At 41.0% G+C, this 19,636-nt stretch overlaps 1 protein-coding gene across 1 annotated transcript in view; it reads right to left on the bottom strand.

The window, feature by feature from the left end:
* Positions 1-19,636, bottom strand: part of LOC126209874 (zinc finger protein 628-like) — a 146,709-nt gene that overhangs the window by 107,685 nt on the left and 19,388 nt on the right. The window contains exon 3 of the mRNA XM_049938998.1: positions 15,311-15,578. Coding sequence (XP_049794955.1) covers positions 15,311-15,578 — 268 coding nt within the window. The remainder of the gene's footprint in view (positions 1-15,310; positions 15,579-19,636) is intronic.

Genomic DNA, 19,636 nt, shown 5'->3' with positions numbered 1-19,636 from the left:
GTGAGGTGTCTGGCACTGACCGGTGTGATGTGTGGCTTATAAGCAGCCGCTCGACCATGAAATACAATTTTTCTCACCTCCCACCTAACTGTCATAGGAGTTGCAGTGGATCCTGATGCAGTTTGGAATTCCTGTGTGGTGGTCTGGATAGATGTCTGTCTATTACACATAATGACCATCTTCAACTGTCAAGTGACATCCAATCACCTGACCACGTTCGAAGTGTCCCACTCTGCTCTCTCACGGTGTCTAATGACTACTGAGGTCGCTGATACGGAGTACCTGGCAGTTGGTGGCAGCACAATGCACCTAATATGAAAAACATATTTTTTTGTGGGTGTCCGGATACTTTTGATCACATAGTGTTGAGTTAGCAAAATGGAAATGCTTAGCTGCGGTCCTACAGCCTGCATAGCAGGCTAAACACTCATTTTCAGAGGCAATGGCCTTTCTATACAATGTCTGGTGACTAAATATTCACCATTTCAATCATAAGATTGTGTCCTTGCTGATTTGGAAGTTTTCTGGTCCTTTCTAATCACTGCAACATTAGACTGTAATAATGCTCAACCATTTACTGCATTGCACTTTTCCCCACAAAGTGCATTTTCTGGCTGAGTGTAGTAAAACACTTTCACATACTTCAGTTGGAAATGATAAATTTTTAAACATCTTCTCTTGAACAATTCCCTCTCCTCTTTCTTGAAAGGTCATTGACATTCATAAGAATTATACTTTGTCTTTAGCTAAGAAAGTACAGAACTAGTGACAACTTCACTTCTTGGTGCTGACAAAACTTACATTTCCTGTTGATTTAAAGCAAGCTGGTAATCCTTGCACCATTAAGAAATCTTATCTAAGAGCTAACTAAATATTTGTGCAGCTTTGTTCAGACAGCACTTCATTACTGATAACGCATCATCTGCAAAAAGTCAAATGGTTCAAATGGCTCTGAGCACTATGGGATTTAACTTCTGATGTCATCAATCCCCTAGAACTTAGAACTACTTAAACCTAACTAACCTAAGGACATCACACACATCCATGCCCGAGGCAGGATTCGAACCTGCGACCGTAGCGGTTGCGCAGTTCCAGACTGTAGTGCCTAGAACCACTCGGCCACCCCGGCCGCTTGCAAAAAGTCAGGTGTCACTCTTAATACTGTGTGTCACATCATCAACACGCAAAACGAAGAGCAATGGAACACGGCACTCGTCCCAGGGGCACTTCCCCTTCTGTCAGTAACTCTACATCCAAGATAACGTGCTGCATCCTCCGACCCAAAATATCTTCAGTCTGGCCCTATTTTTTTTTCAGTATCCCACACAATCGTATTTTTGTTAATAATCATTAGTGTAGTATTGAATCAAATGCTTTCTGGAAATCGAGAAATACTTGACCCACCTGACGGCCTCGATCTGTGGCTTTAAGGAAGTCACGTAACAAAATCACCGATTGGGTTTTGCACAATCGACGTTTTCGTAGTTCACGGCAGTCAGCACAGAGAATGTCATTTCGTTACATATAACTCATTTTGTTTGGGCTCAGAATATGTTCTACAATTCTAGAACAGATTAACTTCAATGAGATAAGATAGTTGACTTGTTAATCACTTCTGCTACCCTCGCTGTAGACAGGTGTGACATGTGCTTTCTTTCTATCACTGTGCATAGATGTTTTGCTCAGTGGTTCTATGGTATATTACGGTTAAAATGTGAGCCAAGTCAGCTGCAAAGTCTGTACGCAATTTGACAGGGACAGTACTTCCTACAGCAGGACATACCCTTTTGTGACAGCTGCACCCTCTCGCAAAAACGAGTTCAGATGGTCAATTTTGATTTTAGTACCAAGAGAATGTTTTCACGATTTCGAGCAAGAGTGTGATTCACCTCAGAATCCGTACTGCTCATCAACTGATACAACTGCACTGTTATCAACAGGAGGTGGCTGTAAGGTAAATGGCACAGTGTCACAGTCACAGAGCTCCTCGCCGTGTGACACTACAAAGTGGTGCTTCCGTCGACACGACAGGTACCGGCACACGCATGTCACCCGAATGCTCGACAAACTCCGATGGGAGGTACACTGAGAGAAGCACTGTTGAGAACATTACGCCCAAACTGGTGAGAGCCCACATTCTGACAGAAACTGAGAAACTTACTATATCCTCCAACTTGTATTTCATGTACTGACCACAAGGATAAATTCAAAGAAACTCAGATGAGCACAGATTGTCACCCTGGAGCACAATTCACAAGTGAAATGGGAAGGGGGGAATACACGATACACTGCACGTACGGTGACTCGAGGAGCAGACATGCCAGTGTAGGTATAGACATAGGAGGATACAGACAGTGGCACACACGCTCGCTCGGTTAAGGCACCACAAAGTCCACCCACCACAGAAGGAGACAAGGCTCGCAGGCATTTCAGACTGCCGCCTCCCAACTTAATAAAGAATTCCGAAGTACACATGACTGTTCTACACAGTACTGACATTAACAAGTCAGAAAATTCCCCACGATTCTCTGAGACAGAAACTTTGCACTGGTATTTCACAGTATCAATTAATTTACATATTCTGCTGAATTTAGAAATTATATAAGTTTGCATTAAAGGACAGTTCTGATGTACCATCAGAGTATATCTTTTCATCTGAAAAGAAATTAATTATATACATTCTTTGTTCTTCAGCTTAGCAAGCAACTAATGGCAGTGGGCAACAGTTATGATGTAGGCTTCTATAGCCAATGAATGGTCAAAGATATACAGAGTTATTCTAAATGATGGACCCACTTTCGAAAATTCGTATATATTCAAGTACAAATCCAAAATGAAGAAGCTTTATACAAATGAAAACAGGACGTTTCAAAGTTTTAGGTGGGTGGCAGCGGTTGGGCAGTGACGGTTTCAGAAGTGGCCGGTAGAGTTTGAATTGCAATAGGTCTGTCATTCCGTTTCACTATCAGTTGTGAGCGAGACGGAGACTGTGGAACATTTTTCTGCGTTCTTGAGTTCGCATAAAGTGAGTTGCAAATTGCAGTGCAGCGGTCATTTTGTACCGAATTCAGTATTCAATCACTAGCTCACAAAAGCATTAGCCACTGGGTTAAGCAATTTAAACAGACTGGGAGTGTGTGCAAAGGAAAAAGCATAGGCTGACTATGTGTGTCAGAGGATGATGTCCGATGTATTCAAGAATGTTTACCAATAGAGCCAGTCGAGAACTTGGAACACCCCCAGCCACCTTTATGGAAAATTCTGAGATAGTGTTTGCTGTACACGCCCTACCAATTACAACTTGTGCGGGCTCTCAATCCCAATGACAAAGAGAAGCATCTCACATTTTGTGGTTATGTGCTAGCAAAGATGGAGGATGACACATTTCTACAGCATGTAATTTTTAGCGATGAAGCACCATTCCACCTTAGTGGGAAAATAATGACACAATGTTCACATATGGGGATTGGAAAACCCACATTGCAACATGGAAGAGAGTCACCGAAGATCAATGTGTTCTGTGCCATTTCCCGTATAAAAGGTTTACGGATCATTTTTCTTTGTGGAAAGAACTGTAATGGGAATCACGTAGCTGGACATGTTGGAACAATGACTGTTCTCTCAAGTAATGGAAGATTCCCAGGACTCCATTTTCCAACAGGATGGAGCTCCACCCCATTGGCATCATGATGTATGAGGCGTTTTGAAAGACTCCCTTCCTCAGTGCTGGATCAGTCGCAGGGGACTTGAGGACCTGGCTCGGCACTTCTGGCCACCGAGATGTCCTGATCTCACACCCTGCGGCTATTACTTATGGGGATATGTGAGGGAAGCTGTTTACGTCCCACCTCTACCAATCACTGTGAACAATATGCGGAATCGGATCACTGCTGCCGTGCACTCGGCATGTGTGGGACGAGTTTGGCTACTGCATTGATGTTTGCCATGCAGCCAACAGTGGCCATATTGGACATTTATAACATTTATCACGTTTCTTATTATTAAATAACTGTTGAAATAATTCATTACAAATTACTATGAATTATTACATTTATTAAATTGATATCAAACATTATGAAAAAAACTTTGAAACTTCCTCTTTTCATTGGTATGAAGCTTCTTCATTTTGGATTTGTGCTTGCATAAATACGAAGTTTTAAAAAATGGGTCCATCGTTTAGAATGACCCTGTATATCCCAAATACTCCTCAGCAATTTTTCCAAGCATGGTACCACTCGCTGGAAACACACCAGCTCAAACGGTTAAAACCAAATAAAACTGCATTTAAAATACGAAAATGTATATATAAAGCTGATATTTGAAAGTTAATGAACCTAAATGCTACACAAGCACAAGCTGCTGAATAAACAACATCAGCCACTGGAAAAATTATCACCAGCTGACTCACAAGAGCATTATTCGGCAAAAGACTACACATTTGCTCGAAACAATATTCAGATTCTAATTTCTCAAAATAGAAGTTGCTGTGTTGCCTGTAATTATTCGCTTATTCGTCCTCAAAGCACAAAAGTGTAGTCTGAATAAAGAAGAAAGGAATGAAGATTAGGGTCCTGGCTTAGGATGACACGTGGAATGTGTGTATGTGCACATGTCGGTATGTACATACATAAATCATTTTTTCAAAGGTAAATAGACAGATTAAGTAACAACAGTTGAGCAAGTAGTGGTAACTTTGAGCCTGCATTGTTTGGCCAGGGGAAGAGAAAGATTCCACATACAATTTAATAGAAAGCCTCCCCTACATTTTCAAAGTCACTTGCTAGTTTAATCTCAACAGCTTCCTTAACAGCACTGTCTCACTAAAACAGAAGTGCACATCACGTGTTTTGCAATCACAGATTTGTTCCGCTGTTGGAGCTGTGTGTGACACTTAGACGCAGGATATGGTACGCACATGCCTCACGCGCGTGGAGGTTATCCTTCAGAGATGTCAGAAAGGCCCCAATCTTAGTCAGTGTCTGAAAAAAGACTTCGCGTATGTGTCTACCATAGGATCGTGGAGGACTAGCTTGAGCATCACACAAGCGTACAACAACCAAGAAAATCTGCAACTGCAGAACACTGCCTTGGTCCGGTCATTCGACAAAATATAATGATGTAGAAATTCTGGTGAGTACTTCATGACCAGTGTACATCATCTTTTTCTGCATACGTCATCATGTGGTCCTCAGTTAGTGTAACCCCACCCACCCACGGTTTAAGTTATCGTGCACAGTGACCTCTCATTTCATTTGTGCCTCAAAACTGACAGGGTGCTCATCTGTCAAAATACGGGCAATCATTAAGGATATTTTCCGGCTCCACTCCCATAAGTTATTCGAAGATGGTTGGTTGGTTGATTGGTTGTTGAAGTTAAAAGGGATCAAACTGCAAAATCATCAGTCCCTTCATCCTATATGTATCGAAACAGGAACAATTACCAGAGGAAGTATACAAAAGGCACATCTTGGGAAGCGAAACTGCATCCAAGATACAATAAGACAGAGATAAAATCAAGGAGAAGTCACGAGGGTAGTGACAGGAAGTAAGGTGAGTGGGGCACTCTGCCCAGAATGCATCCCACCAGCACTACCTCACCATCTGTTACTCCAAGACAAAGAGCCAGCACAGACAAGATGATAAAATTAAAAGTGGGAAACATAGGAGAATAAAAAAGACGAGAGTGTAGGAGACAGGCCAGACTGCTGAGCAAAGACTGCCATGGATTTCCTGGATCAGAGCAGGCAAGGTGTCCCTCCAAATCCTCAGAGAGTCAATGAGACCATAGTGGTCCACCTCACAGAGAGGAGTAGAAACCACCTATGCGGATGAAACGTAAATCCAGGTCAGCCACTTTGGCATTGTCTACTAGCACCAATTGTTGCGTGTCAGGAAGGTTAAATATTACTCCAAAGTAGCCAACTTTGGGTACTCTTGTACGATGTGAGCCACAGTCAGGCAAGCACCACACTGGCAGTAAGGTGGGTCCTCACATCAGACAATGTGGCCAAGGCTAAGCCAAGTGTGACCAACATGTAGCTGACAAAGGACGGTGGATTCCCTGGGAGAACTGCAAAGGGAAGACTGCCACACTGTCATGGTCTCCTGTATTGCTCTCAGTTTGTTTGGGGAGCCCAGGGCAGACCATTCTGAGTTACAGACCCCCAACAATTGATGGCACACGGTTGGCTGAAGGTTCAGTTCTGGGGCCCCTATTTCCAAAATTGGCATCCTGGTAGCCAACTTTCCAGGTGGTCAGCATTTTCTTTCTTTGAGATCCCAACATGTCCAAGTGTCCAAACAGAGACAACTGGCCGTCCAGCTTGATAAAGGTCAGAAAGAAGATCCTGGACAGTTGTGACTAATGGATGATGAGAGTAGCACTGGTCTATTGCCTGAAGGCTGTTCACAGAAACACTGCAAATTAAAAGCATCTTGCTAGTGTAAGAATGATGGATACCAACTCAACAGTGAAGACATGCATCCATTCAGCAGGAAGCTTAGTTCACTACACTCTGCTTGTATCTATGCAAACCCATTCCATCCGCTGACCGTTGAGCCGTAAGTGTATACCACTTCCGAATTTGGAAATACATCAGGGACAGCCAGGAACAGGTGGGTCGACTGAATCTTTCAGTCCAGAGGATAAACTGAGACGCGTCAAGAGGTCGGGGTATGCACTATGGGGGCGTACGCGACTGCTCCCTGACACAAGGCGATAGTGGAAGAAGTCGGGAATTCAGAGCGGAGACTCACTGTAGGTAAACTGCAAGTGTGACGCCAGTTCTGTGTCTCCATTATGGGAGGTGGATCTCGCATCTAGGAAAATGGACACACTAGTTCAGATGTACAAACCAGATATTTGGGGGAATGTTACTCTGCTTGTCACTTAGCCCTATGTTTATCCCCTAGCACAGCCAGCGCAGGAAACAATTTGGGGTTGTATCTCTCTGCATTGAACAAGTTCTTTCCCTCTGAAGACCCTACAGGGGTTGTATAACAACCAGCAGGAAAAGGCTTCATCCGCTTTATATGCAAGTCATCCGACACAGTGCCACCCAGGCCAAATGGGGGCTCTTCCCACAGGTGCCACCCAGCCTCAGCAAGGGCTACCTGGCCAGTAATCCGTTGCTTGGGTCCACATGCAAGTCACGATGGGCACACACTGCTCGGAATACGTGGGGAGTTTTCAGCTCGGGCACCAGTCACGATGGGCACACACTACTCGGAATATATGGGGAGTTTTCAGCTTGGGCATCAACAGCGCTGTCTCTGCATAGTCAGGGGGCTACCACCATGCAGGAACTTGACACAACCCTCCCCCTCAACAGGATGGCAACTGTGCTGGGTTTTGGGAGTACTACCTTACTGGAAAGGAATGGTGCTAAGGTGGTAAGGCACAAAGGAAGAACATACACCACACTGTGCGACCTTCCCTGCATGATCCACACCTCTGTAAAATTTGGATAAGCGGTGGCAGATCAAATCCAACAATGAGGACCATGTATTTATTAACGTAAAGGTGTAGAGAGCACGGGAAATGGAAAGCTAGGGTCCTAAATCACGTACCAGGTCCAAGTGGGGACTGCACCAGAAATACCACCTGATGGAAAGGCTGAGGGACAAAGAAGTAGTGGACTATAGCCTTTCAGCACAAAAAAGGAAGATTGGGGACCCATGGCAGCCAAGCAAGTACTCACAAAAGAGTTGTGAGCCCTCTAAGGTATTTGAAGATTGTAAAGCTGTCACAAGATGCTGTTCGTTCATAATCCGTATTCTAGCTAAGGCAGGCTGATAGGTGGAAGGGATATGTAGAAAGGCTACACAAAAAAAGAAAAAGTTGAAGATGGAAAGGGAAGACGAAGTTGACTAAGAGATGGGAGATACGATACTGTGACTAGCAGCATTACTGAGATCTCAGGTGGCCCAATCACGACAAAACCTTTCCACCTGATTCTGTAGTGTGCCAAACTTTTTCCGAGTACCCTGTTCCTGATGAGCTGAGCAATGTTTTAAGTAGTGCCTTTACTAAAGTAGGGTGAATGAATTAAATTAAACTACTCCGGAGAATTGATTTTAACCAGACTTATATGTCCAGTGAAATAATATTGCAGCGATTTAACCCTGCTGTTCTGTTCACTTTTACTTGACATATATACTGTTCGGGTCAATATGACCCGACATATCAAAATGCTTTAGAAACATAAATTTTGGTACAGTTTTAGCTATCGACATTGTTGTTCTATTCCAGTACCTTGTTAGTAATAATAATAATAATAATAATAATAATAATAATGGTAATAATAATAATAATAACAATGCATACAACTTTATTGAGGGATATTTTTCATTTAAATATGCACATAAATTTGAAACAACAGACAGTTTCCATTACAGGCATTCAACTTAGAAAGCACTACAGTTTTTCCATACTTCTATTCTTATTGTTGACAGTTTAGACGTAAGTATTGACATTTTCTAACAACAGACAGTTGTCATTACAGATATTCATCTTAGAGCACACTACAGTACAGAACACACTACAGTTTTTTTATTACATTCCAACATAGAAAGCACTACAACTTTAGAATCCTCTCTTCTTACTGATTGTAGTTTAGGCACAAGTATTCACATAAATTTGAAACAACAGAATTTTCAATACAATCATCTTATAAAATACTACAGTTCTTTTCTTACTGCTTGCACTGTGGACACAAGTAGGTTACATGTTTCTTGCAAATATGTTTACTACATTTTCCACACACCATGTTTGTTTTATTGTCATTACTTGATGGACAGAACTTACAGCGTGCACGTTTTGTAGATTTTCTTGTTGTTACCGATTCTGACACACCACCCACATCATTCGGGTTTTGGATGCTTGTGACCATTCTCAAAGAATCTTCTGTTCTTGGGAAATGCGTTCTTGATGCAATATGTTCTTTTATCAGTGACTTTCCAAGTTCCTCCAAGAATATTCTCCTTCTAGTCAATTTGCTTGCATTCCAATTAGGGTCAACCGAAATCCACAAAACGTATGCATTATAAGCAGAAACATCAAGAATATTGTAGAAAACTATCATTGGCCACCTATTACTTTTTCGTTTGCATGTATATGTACCTAATAACTGATCAAGCGTGTCTACAGCACCTTTGGTTGAATTATAGTCCAAAATCATTTTTGGCTTCTTATCAGCCCTGTCACTGATTTCCGCATCATGGTGGAGAGTGCTCATAAGTACAACATTCTTGTGTCTCTTAGGAATATAATTAACCACAGTAGTGTCATTTGTGAAGTAAAATGAAGAGCTGTGTACCTCCTTGTTGGTCATTTTGTGTGGAAGCTCCGGCTTATTTTTCCGTATAGTTCCCAACATAGTCAATTTCCTTTTCAGAAGCAGCTGCCCCAAATTGTACGACGTAAAAAAGTTGTCACACGTGATATTCTGACCACGTAACTCAGAAGTGAGATCAGATACCACCCTCATTCCCTGATTTCTTTCTGGTGCCGCTCCACTCACCTTTCCTGTATAAATTTGGGCTTTCAGTACGTATGAAGTTTTGCTGTCACACATGGTCCATATTTTGATCCCATATTTTGCCGGTTTACTTGGGATATACTGCTTGAATGGACAGCGACCTCTAAATGCTACTAACTGCTCGTCAACAGTAACATTTTCTCCTGGATTATACAGTTTAGGAAGGACCTCTACCCACTTCTCCCAAATACTACGAATTGCGGCAAGTTTGTCAGTACGTCGTCTTTCCTCTCTAGTAGATTTCTTGTCAAATCGCAGGACACGTGATATCTTACAGAATGTTTCATGAGACATGGTTGCTCGAAATATGTTTCGCCCAGTATCTTTATCCCACAAACTTTTTGTAGACTCCCCATGAGATCGATATACACCCGCTAGGAGTAAGAGTCCTAAGTATGCATGGAAAACAGAACCATCAATATCTGTCCACTGTTCACCATAAACTCGCTGCCCTTCAATATTTGTCATCTCTATTATTTCATTTTGAAGCGCTGTGTGAAATACTGCTTCAAATGAACATTTTACATCAGATATTCTGCTGACTGCATACCTGGTAACTCCTGGGGTACTCTTGATGATGTTCGAAGCTGGTAGGCGACCATGTTGTGCTGGTGGATGCAACTGCCATTCTATATTCCCATTTTTAGAAAGAAAAGTCTCTACACTATTTTGTATGGGCTGTGGACTGTCGTAACTGTCATCGGAACACTCGCTTTCAGATGCATTGCTGATGTGATCTTCAAACTCAGAAAGTGATCCTTCATCTGGTGAGGCATTTACTATTTCTTCCAACTCACGATCATTCAATGGTCTCATCGCCATGGTGTCACAAGTCAAACTGGGCAGAAACAAAGCATTCCAATTATTGAGAACTGCCAATTATTATTTCCTGGGGAAAGCAACAAACAAGCCCATTGTTGTGAACGCATGGAGCTTTAGGTGATTGTTGAGAGTAAGTTGGAATGATGCAGTCACTATTCCCACACAACACAACAAAAATAATTTTCGCCATTTCCAGATTTTAGAAATAAATACGAGTTACACTAAACATATTTGTGTCGGGTCATTATGACCCGAACATTACATATGCAACTATTACAGTTGAAGCCCAAACTTCTTAAACTTTTTTAAAACCTTTTAAAACACATGCTGCTCATCCATTTTCAGACAAAGTCACAAAGTTTCATAAATATATATTGGTATTTACATAATGTAAAATAACGTTCATATTCGTTTCGGGTCATATAGACCCGAACAGAACAGCAGGGTTAAGCAATTTCAACCAAAGGTGGGAAGTTAATATTCTGAGTTATACATTCTTACATATTCTTCTTACAAAGATACAGGCAAAGCCAATAATTGTTAATACAATTTGTATAAGACAAAATTCAGTAGTAAACGTCATTTGCAACAGATGATCTACAGCACATCTTCGGAGCAGCAAAGTTAAAAAAATCATTGGATGTTTCTGTCTCTTTATTTAAAAAAAAAAGAGAGAGACAGAGAGAGAGACAGAGAGAGAGAGAGAGAGAGAGACTATATAATGAAAACAAAATTTTTAATGAGGAATAGTTTTCTCCTGCCATCAGCTTTATCCTATGAGAACCTAAGGAAAACCTGTGATGATAGGTGAAGAGACTTTGTGATGATGGGTGAAGAGACTAGGTCACTAGCAACCACTCAGAACCAAAGAAGATAATGCAATAAAGGGTATCCCACTCCAGTTGCCCATTTAATTTTACTGCACTGCAGCTGGGCCTGATGGCAAAGTAAAATGTTACACTACAATATGTAGAGGAAAGGTATTTTCGAACTGCAGCAGTTACTGTCAAAATAAAACTCTGCCCACCTTCGGTTTTGGTCTTCTGGTCACCTTCACATATCGTAAAGCTATTTATGGCAGCCTGTACGGTAACATTTTTACTGTTGTGTTGAATAAAATAAATGCTATCCAATGTCACTGCCTACAATAATAAAATATATTATACAGACAATAGTAAAATTATTTTATTGCTGATGGCAGTCAATTTACTTTATCTGACAACACAATAAAAGTGAAGCCACGCAGGCTGTCGTAAATAATTTTGTGATGCCTAGAGATGACCACAACACTGGAACATGGCAAAGAACGATTAGTTTGACAACAGTTGTTGGCAGAGTAAGAATATCACTTTCTTCAAATACCTAAGAGCTGTGGGGTATCACCTACACATGATATATTGACATGCAGGATATCTGAGGCAGTCAAAATACCCTCATACTTCAAAAACAAATCTTAATCCAAAAACCAAAGAAAGCAGGTGCACTGAGATGAGAGTACAACTGACCCGCAAGTTTAATGAGTCAAGTGCCGAGCGAGGTGGCTTAGGTGGTGCTGTGAGGGTTGGGTTGGGTTGGGTTGTTTGGGGAAGAGACCAAACAGCGAGGTCATCGGTCTCATTGGATGAGGGAAGGAAGTCGGCCATGACCTTTCAAAGGTATCATCCCAGCATTTGCCTGAAGCAATTAAGGGAAATCATCGAAAACCTAAATCAGGATGGTTGGACACCGGATTGAACCGTCGACCTCCTGAATGCGGGTCCAGTGTGCTAACCACTGCACCACCTAGCTTCGCTCAGTGTGGTGGTGTGACATAGGACTCATATAAAGGAGGGCGGTCCTTCAAATCTCTGCCCGGTCCTCAGACTTCAGTTTCTGAGGTTTCCTTAAATTTTTTGAGCCAAATGTCAAGACTGTCATTCCCTAATCTGAGTTTGCATTCTGTTTGCCTTACTTCAGTTTTTTCTTGTACCTTTGTCCCACATCAGCACAAGGTCAGCATGGTTGTTAATGAATTTGGTGAGGTCAGTTTAAGGGGCAGTTGGATTCTCTTCTTGTCATCATCCCGTTACACTCCAGAACAGAATACATGTACCTCAGTAGTGATATTCAAGTGAAAGTGGATGAAAGTTTTCTATAAGTGTATGTATAGTATAACTGATGCGAGACATGTATGCCAGCCCAGTATTTACGCAGTGGTATGTGGTAAATCGTCCAAACATATCACATTCAGGCTGTTTGCACATCGACCCTAGTCATTAATCCACCAGGCAGATTCAATCTGGAGGCAGTTCATCTCTCTATCCCAGAAGCGGTGATTTAATGTACACAGCTGTCCGGCTAGGTGGAAAACTAGAACTTACTTCCTTCTTAATAAGTCGCGGTTACGAATTACTAATGCCAGTTGTCTAAAGAAGAATGGCACAGCCGATGGAAGCCGACATCGGAGATGATCAGTTTAGGTTCCTGGGAAGCATATGAAGGCAGGAGGCAATATTAACCTATGAACTATCTCAGAAGACATGTTGGAGAACGGCAAATCCACACGTATAGCATTTGTAGACTTAGAGAAAACTTTTGGCAATATTCACAGGAATGCACTTTTTTAAATTCTCTAGATATCATGGATAAAGGACAGGGAGCAAACGACTACCTATAACTTGTACAGTAGCCAGACTGCAGTTATAAGAGCCAAATGACATGAGACGATGCAGTGGTCTAGAAGGGAGTAAAACAGAGCTGCAGCTTATACCTTGTGCTGTTAAGTTCTTTCAGACGAGAATTTTTTCTGGAGAAAGGAAAACTTTTCTTTATGCTTTAATGCTCATAGGTGGCTTTTTAATGATTTTGGATGCATGATTTATACAAATATATCTCCACTTTCAATACATACTTTGAAAATTTGGCTTCTTTTTATGGACCACAATAAATAATTTTGAAATATTCATGGCTGTAACAAATAAACCGTTAATTCAATAATCACCATGCGGAATAATAATAATAGTATTCAATTATACAGTGGAGTATAACTAACCAACAAGATCCGTCAATTCTGGCTGTTACAAGCTGCTGTGCACTCCTACATTCACTTGTTGATATTTTTCCAGTGATGCCCAATAGGTGGGAGATCTTGTGCATTACGAAAAGATTGAACATTCGCAGATGTGTACATGAGGTTTCCATTGATGAAAAACATTTCTGTTGCATCTAAACACACTAAATATTAATGTACACAATTGCAGCCAGAGGGTCTGAAAGGGTTAAGCTATACACTGAGCAAACACTAAAGGAAAACGAAAAGAAATTTGAAAGCTGTGAACAAAATTACAGAGAGACGAGTAAGAATTCCCACTTTATCAAAAAGCTTTTTCACTTTTAATCCATCTATTACCAGTAGTGAAATTTCGCCTCCTGAAGGTAAGTACTTGTTGTCCCATCAATATGCACATGAAACAATTCATGTGTGTATATTGTACCATATAGCAACTTATTTAATAATTTTTCTTTACTTAGAAGCACATTTAAAGTTTCAATTCATTTAGTTTTGTAAATGATATCTTGAAGGTGGTTGCATTCAGAGAGTCGAAATCTGAAAAGTTTCAGTCCACTTTCCCCAGCATGTCTCTATGTTTATGTTAACAACAGCAGCACAAATATTGTTCCACAGATTGTCCATGGACAACTGGTATACAGCAAGGACTTAAGATATACTCCTAAGAAAAAGTCGCAGGGGGCTCAGTTTGACGAGCACGCTAGCCACTGCAGATACCCCTGAAAGGGATGAGATCGTCGGGGAAATGTTTGCATAAGAGGGTCATCAACATTCATGTCGTGGCACTGTCTTGTCGAAACCAGACATCAACAGCAACCATTTCCTCAAGTTTGGGAATAAAAAAACTCCTCAGTCGTCATGACATAACGTTCCGAAGTGATTGTAACTGCCCTATCGTTGTCGTGGGCCAATAATGCCAATTTTGAATAACACACACACATTACAATAAATTTTCAATCAGGAATATGACCTCCAGGTGCAATAGCAAACTGTTCTCCAAATGCGTGCCAGGTTGCGATGACCAAACAGCTTTCAAAAAACGTAAGTTGCCAGAGTGAACATGCGCTCCTATCTCAAGTGTTGCACAATTGCAATTAAAATAATGTAACAAAGAGTGATGACCACTGTGTGGCACTCATTTCAAATAAGGAAGTTTCCACACTGTACCCTTTACATTCTCTGACACAAAACCAAACCTCACACAAAACATGCTTAATGGTATGTCCAGGAACCTTTGTCCACATTTTGTAGTTTGGTGTTTTTCTGAGGTAAAGGAAGATAATTGCTACATCCACTGTTAAAGATAGAATGATGATAAGACATTGGTTCTGCCAGCTGAGTGTAACGTGTTTACTAGAGACAAAAGTGGCTAAGGAGACAAAGCACACAGAGAAAACTTCTGTTAACACAAAATTATACATGGTGACAATTTTTTGTGAAAGACAGTCTCTGAAAGCAACACTAAAATCTACTTTTCATTGCAAAACTGCTTGTATTCCTCTGGATATTAGATCTGCAAAACAGTGTACATGCGTTAATGTTTGCTCAATCCGCCTTACTCCCAGTCATAAAAAATCTTTTGGACCATATGATCAAAACTGATGTAGAAATATAATTACTAACAATTTTTAGCAATACCAACAATATTTAGCTATACATAAGAAAACACCCCAGTATCAAAACTGACACTCTGAAGGCCATCACAGCTTTTTGAGAGTCATCTTTATAAAATGTTGCACAACATTCTGGTAGTACTCTGCAGTGGTCTTCCCTTACAAACTGAATAGCAATATCAGTCTGAATCTTGAAGACATTCTTACAACTGAGTATCGAGGGAGGTGTAGCTGAAGCTAATACTTAATTTTGTTGGAAAATGAAACATAGTTTACACAAAACTGACCATGCATCGAGGACACTGCCATCATTTTCAGCCGCGATCTCCTCAGACCGACCGTGGGAGCAGTCGCTGCCACAACCGTCACGGTCTACAGCCGGGCTGCCACCACCGTCGTCATTGTCTTCATCGTCATCGTCTCCTTCGATGTCCTCATCCGTTCCATACACGGGTTCCACATGCTCCATGGGGTCGATCCGACCCACAAGTATAACCCTGTTACCATCTACATTACCTTGGCGAGCACACCAGCCATTCGCTTCTGCTGCGATACCTGAAATTAGATCGTACCAAAATGACTGGAGTACAGACGGCAGACACACAGATAAAAGGACACACATCATATCTATAGCCAAATAAAGTTTAAAAAAATGTTTTTGAAGTAATGCATGATACACACTGTTTTCATGATGGACCACCTTCACAGTGGAAAAATATCTATTGTGACGACTTCACATAGTACATATGCTATGTAACTACGAAAGTATACACCACTGCTGACTTGAAAATGTAAGAAAAGTGATAACGCCTTAATACAGGCTTAAACAATTTTCTTACATTTTAAAGTCAACTGTGAGTACTTTCCCCTGTTAAATAGCACATATAAAGTGTGAAGTTGTCACAACAGATCTTTTTCCACTGTCAAGATGGTCCACAGTCGAAACCGGTAAATCATGTCAGATCAAAGGTTTTTCAATACTATTACCAAGAACCCTTCCCTTTCTGATGAGGTTACCCGACACAATGGCGAAATCTCACCTCCTACTGTCTATGCTTCACCCAAGTTCTCCTACATATTTGCAGGACTAGGACTCGTACAAGCCTAGTGGATTGTTTACAGAATGAATTTTCACTCCACTGTATAGGGTATCAGTCGAGTCGGACTTACGCGATTTGTTGGAGATTCATATTCACTTTACTTTCTTCTTAATTTACTTCACTTTTATCCCAGATCTGGCAGTACTAGACTTCATGTCCTCAATGCTCTCTTCCTGTCAGAAAGAATTGTAATACAAAAATTTCTATTTTTCTTGAATAATCATACAGAGATTTTCAACGTAAATATATTCCTTATGTTGTCTGCCAATTGTGTATAACTACCTCCAGATAACATCAAATCTCCAATCAGAATGTCCAACTCTAAACCACTACTTACTTCACACACAGAACAATTATTTTGAAGTGACCAATCAATAAAGATACAGGTCAGAGAAGCCCCGAGTTCAAACATTTGTATACTTCCTGTTGCAAGCTTACTGAATTACTGTCCTGTTTCGAGAACATACACCGTACCTCGGTACAGCTCTCCACGTGCAAATAAAACAGTAAATACACACTACAGTTGTCCTCTCCTGTACCATGTAATAACCTATTTTATAATTTTTCCATTCATGACTATCATTCATCGGTAAGAATACATAGGGATACGTGTGGTGCTTCTGGAGTGGTATGTACCATACGTACCGTGATAGCAGCGGAGTGTGCAGCAGTTTGAAACTTCCTGGGAGATTAAAACTGTGATCCATTATAGGACTCTGATTCTGCAGAGCGTTTGTCCACGAGAAGTGCAGTCGCAAGATCAAATCTCGGTCTGGCATGCAGTTTTAATCTGCCAGGAAGTTTCGGATTGGTGCAAAATTTGCTGCAGAGTGAAAATTCGTTCCGGGGACACCGCCGCCCAATCTAGTGCAGCCCATTGTTGCTGCATGTCTGTGGGTCAGTACATTTTGTCCCCCTGTTTCTTGTCAATCTTTATATTACTGCTCACTCATCTCGCAATTCGTGATGGCTCATATCAGCTGTCACCTCTCGTTTGAGTGCTCTTGTAAAAGAAGAAATATAAATCAGGCTGTGCGGCATGCAGAGAGTGAAACTCTCTGCACTGTGTGTAATTAAGAACATACAATTCTGGAAAGATAAATCACCACACATTGTGTAATATTTGCTTTGTTACTAGTTTCACTCTCTAGACAGGATAGTATTCAGCTCATTCTTTGCCCACATACGATGCCGCGCCCAGTAGGCTATTCTACCTCACGTACCCCGTCGGAAGCAGCCAGGCGGACTTTCGAACAGCTGACGCGAGGGGAGTAAACATGACCGTAATCCACCGTCCGAGCACACAGGTACCTGACAAGCTCAAGCATGAGCGGGATTCATCCAATAGATCCCTCTGACGGACAGTCCCACCCTGCCCCGTGGAGCAGCTTCGGACCACCCACATTAAAGTGTCAGAGCCCATTCTGCACCACTGTCAATACGACAGTGCTAACACGGTGAACCGGTGCCTACTGTCAGAGAAGATCCGATTGTGTGGAATAGATTCTCAGATATGCGAGTGGCTCGAGAGAGTTCTGAAGTAATAGCACCCAGTAAGCACACTGTCCAGGACGACGAATATCTGTCGGAGATGAGGGTATCGACAGGATTGCCGCGAGGAAGTGTAATAGGACTACTCGTTCTCCATTTGTGTAATGAACAAACCAACTTGTAACCTGTGACAGTTTGCTGACGATGCTGTCATGTACGGGAAAGTGTGTTGTCTAGTGATGATAGAAAGATATTTAGACAGACTTTTTATTCGGCATGATGAATGGCAACTTGTTGAGGGAAGATGCCATTACTTTTTTGAAACATTATTGAACAAATCTATGGAACAGGTACTTGCAGCTGATTGCATAATTATTCTACTGCTGTCAACATACATTTCACGAATGACAGCAAAAATAGCATAAGAGAAATTATGACCCATACCCACTCCATTTGCTAGTAGTACATGAACTAGTACTGGTGACAGATATCTTCTACCCTGCACCGTACGGTGGCTCGTGGAGTACGTATGAAGACGTAGCCTGTGCTACCTGCACCTGCCTACAGCTGTGAGGAGGGGCAGCCACGAGTATCCTCACCCCGTGGGGCACCATCGGAACAGCGTGTGTTGAAGGAAAATAGCACGTTTGGCACCACCGTCAATACGATAGTGTTCAACAGAGCTCTGAACCTGTAAGTGTTGCCAATTTTGCAGTTTTCTCAACTGAATTAATTTTTTGATATAAATAAGTATATTTTACAAAACATTCGAGGAATCCTAAACTACTTCAGATTTTCGAGTAATCACAGTAAGATGCAGAACAAAAATATATTCAAAGTTGGAAAGTTAGGCAGCGAGTAAGAAGTCCAGATTACATGTCTTTATTTAAGAATAAACAGTTACACCAGAATAAATTAAATAACCAGTATAGCACATTAAAATGTGAAGGACAGGCGTGCAGATATTTTTCCCAAGAAAGATTGCCACAAACATAGAAATTCATGATGCATCTGTGAGAAAAATTTACAGTTACAAACTGAAAATATTTTCTTGTCCAACCTGGCAATGTATTTAGAGACTAGTTTATAGTCTCCTCGAGACACAGTCTTGTGTCTTGAAAATGAAAAAACTAATATGCAGAACAATCAACAGAACACTGAGAAATGAAGTTAGGAAAGACACAATTATAACGTTTTACGAGGTAATCGCTACCTGCACATTGCCAAGTGAAACTTGGACAACAACTACTAAGCAAGAAAGTGGAATTCAAGTGGGAGAAATGATATTTCTACAAGGAGTGAAGGACTGCACGATTTTAAATAGACTGAGAAGTAACGACTAAGAGTAACAAAGGAAAGCAGATTTGAGACTACCAAAACAAGGCTCGTATTTCAGACCTACAGGAACACAAGATCCGCAAGGAGGCAAAGAAAAAGTAAGTTGGACGCTTAGAAGACAGAACAGGCCCACGGCCTAGACCAGGTGCTCAAACTTTTTCTGTCACACACACTTCTGAAACATATATTATTCCCCTACCTCCCAAACCCCCCTATTTTTCTTTCCTTCTTCAACACTTTGCATAAAAACAGCCCACCATATCTGCTTACTTCTGTCCAATTACTGCAACAATTGGATACAACAACAATAGTATTTAGAGTGTGCCCATCAAACATATCAGAGTTAGACATTCTTTAAAATTATCGTACATTTATAGTATCCAAAGGTAATGATAACTAACAATTAGAACTAGTTTATGATTATCTATGGCTGCATGTGAAGTTCTTGGAACTGAGCAAATATGTATATTTCATTACTTTTTTTTCTGGATCGTAGAACAATAATCAACATTTAAATGCCCATTTAGAAACTGTTATATTCAAACTGATCATCCAAAGAGAAAATTAACAAGAGTAAACATGCACATGGTAAAAAATTTGGAAATTTTCTGATATTTTCACATTTACTGTGATGTGTGTTCTTGAGTCTGTAAAGAAAGCAGATCCGGTCTCAGTTGGATCTTT

The sequence above is a fragment of the Schistocerca nitens genome, chromosome 10 (genome assembly GCF_023898315.1).
Source record: "Schistocerca nitens isolate TAMUIC-IGC-003100 chromosome 10, iqSchNite1.1, whole genome shotgun sequence".
In the NCBI taxonomy this organism is placed as follows: Eukaryota; Metazoa; Arthropoda; class Insecta; order Orthoptera; family Acrididae; genus Schistocerca; species Schistocerca nitens.
This window is presented reverse-complemented; position numbering and strand designations above follow the sequence as displayed.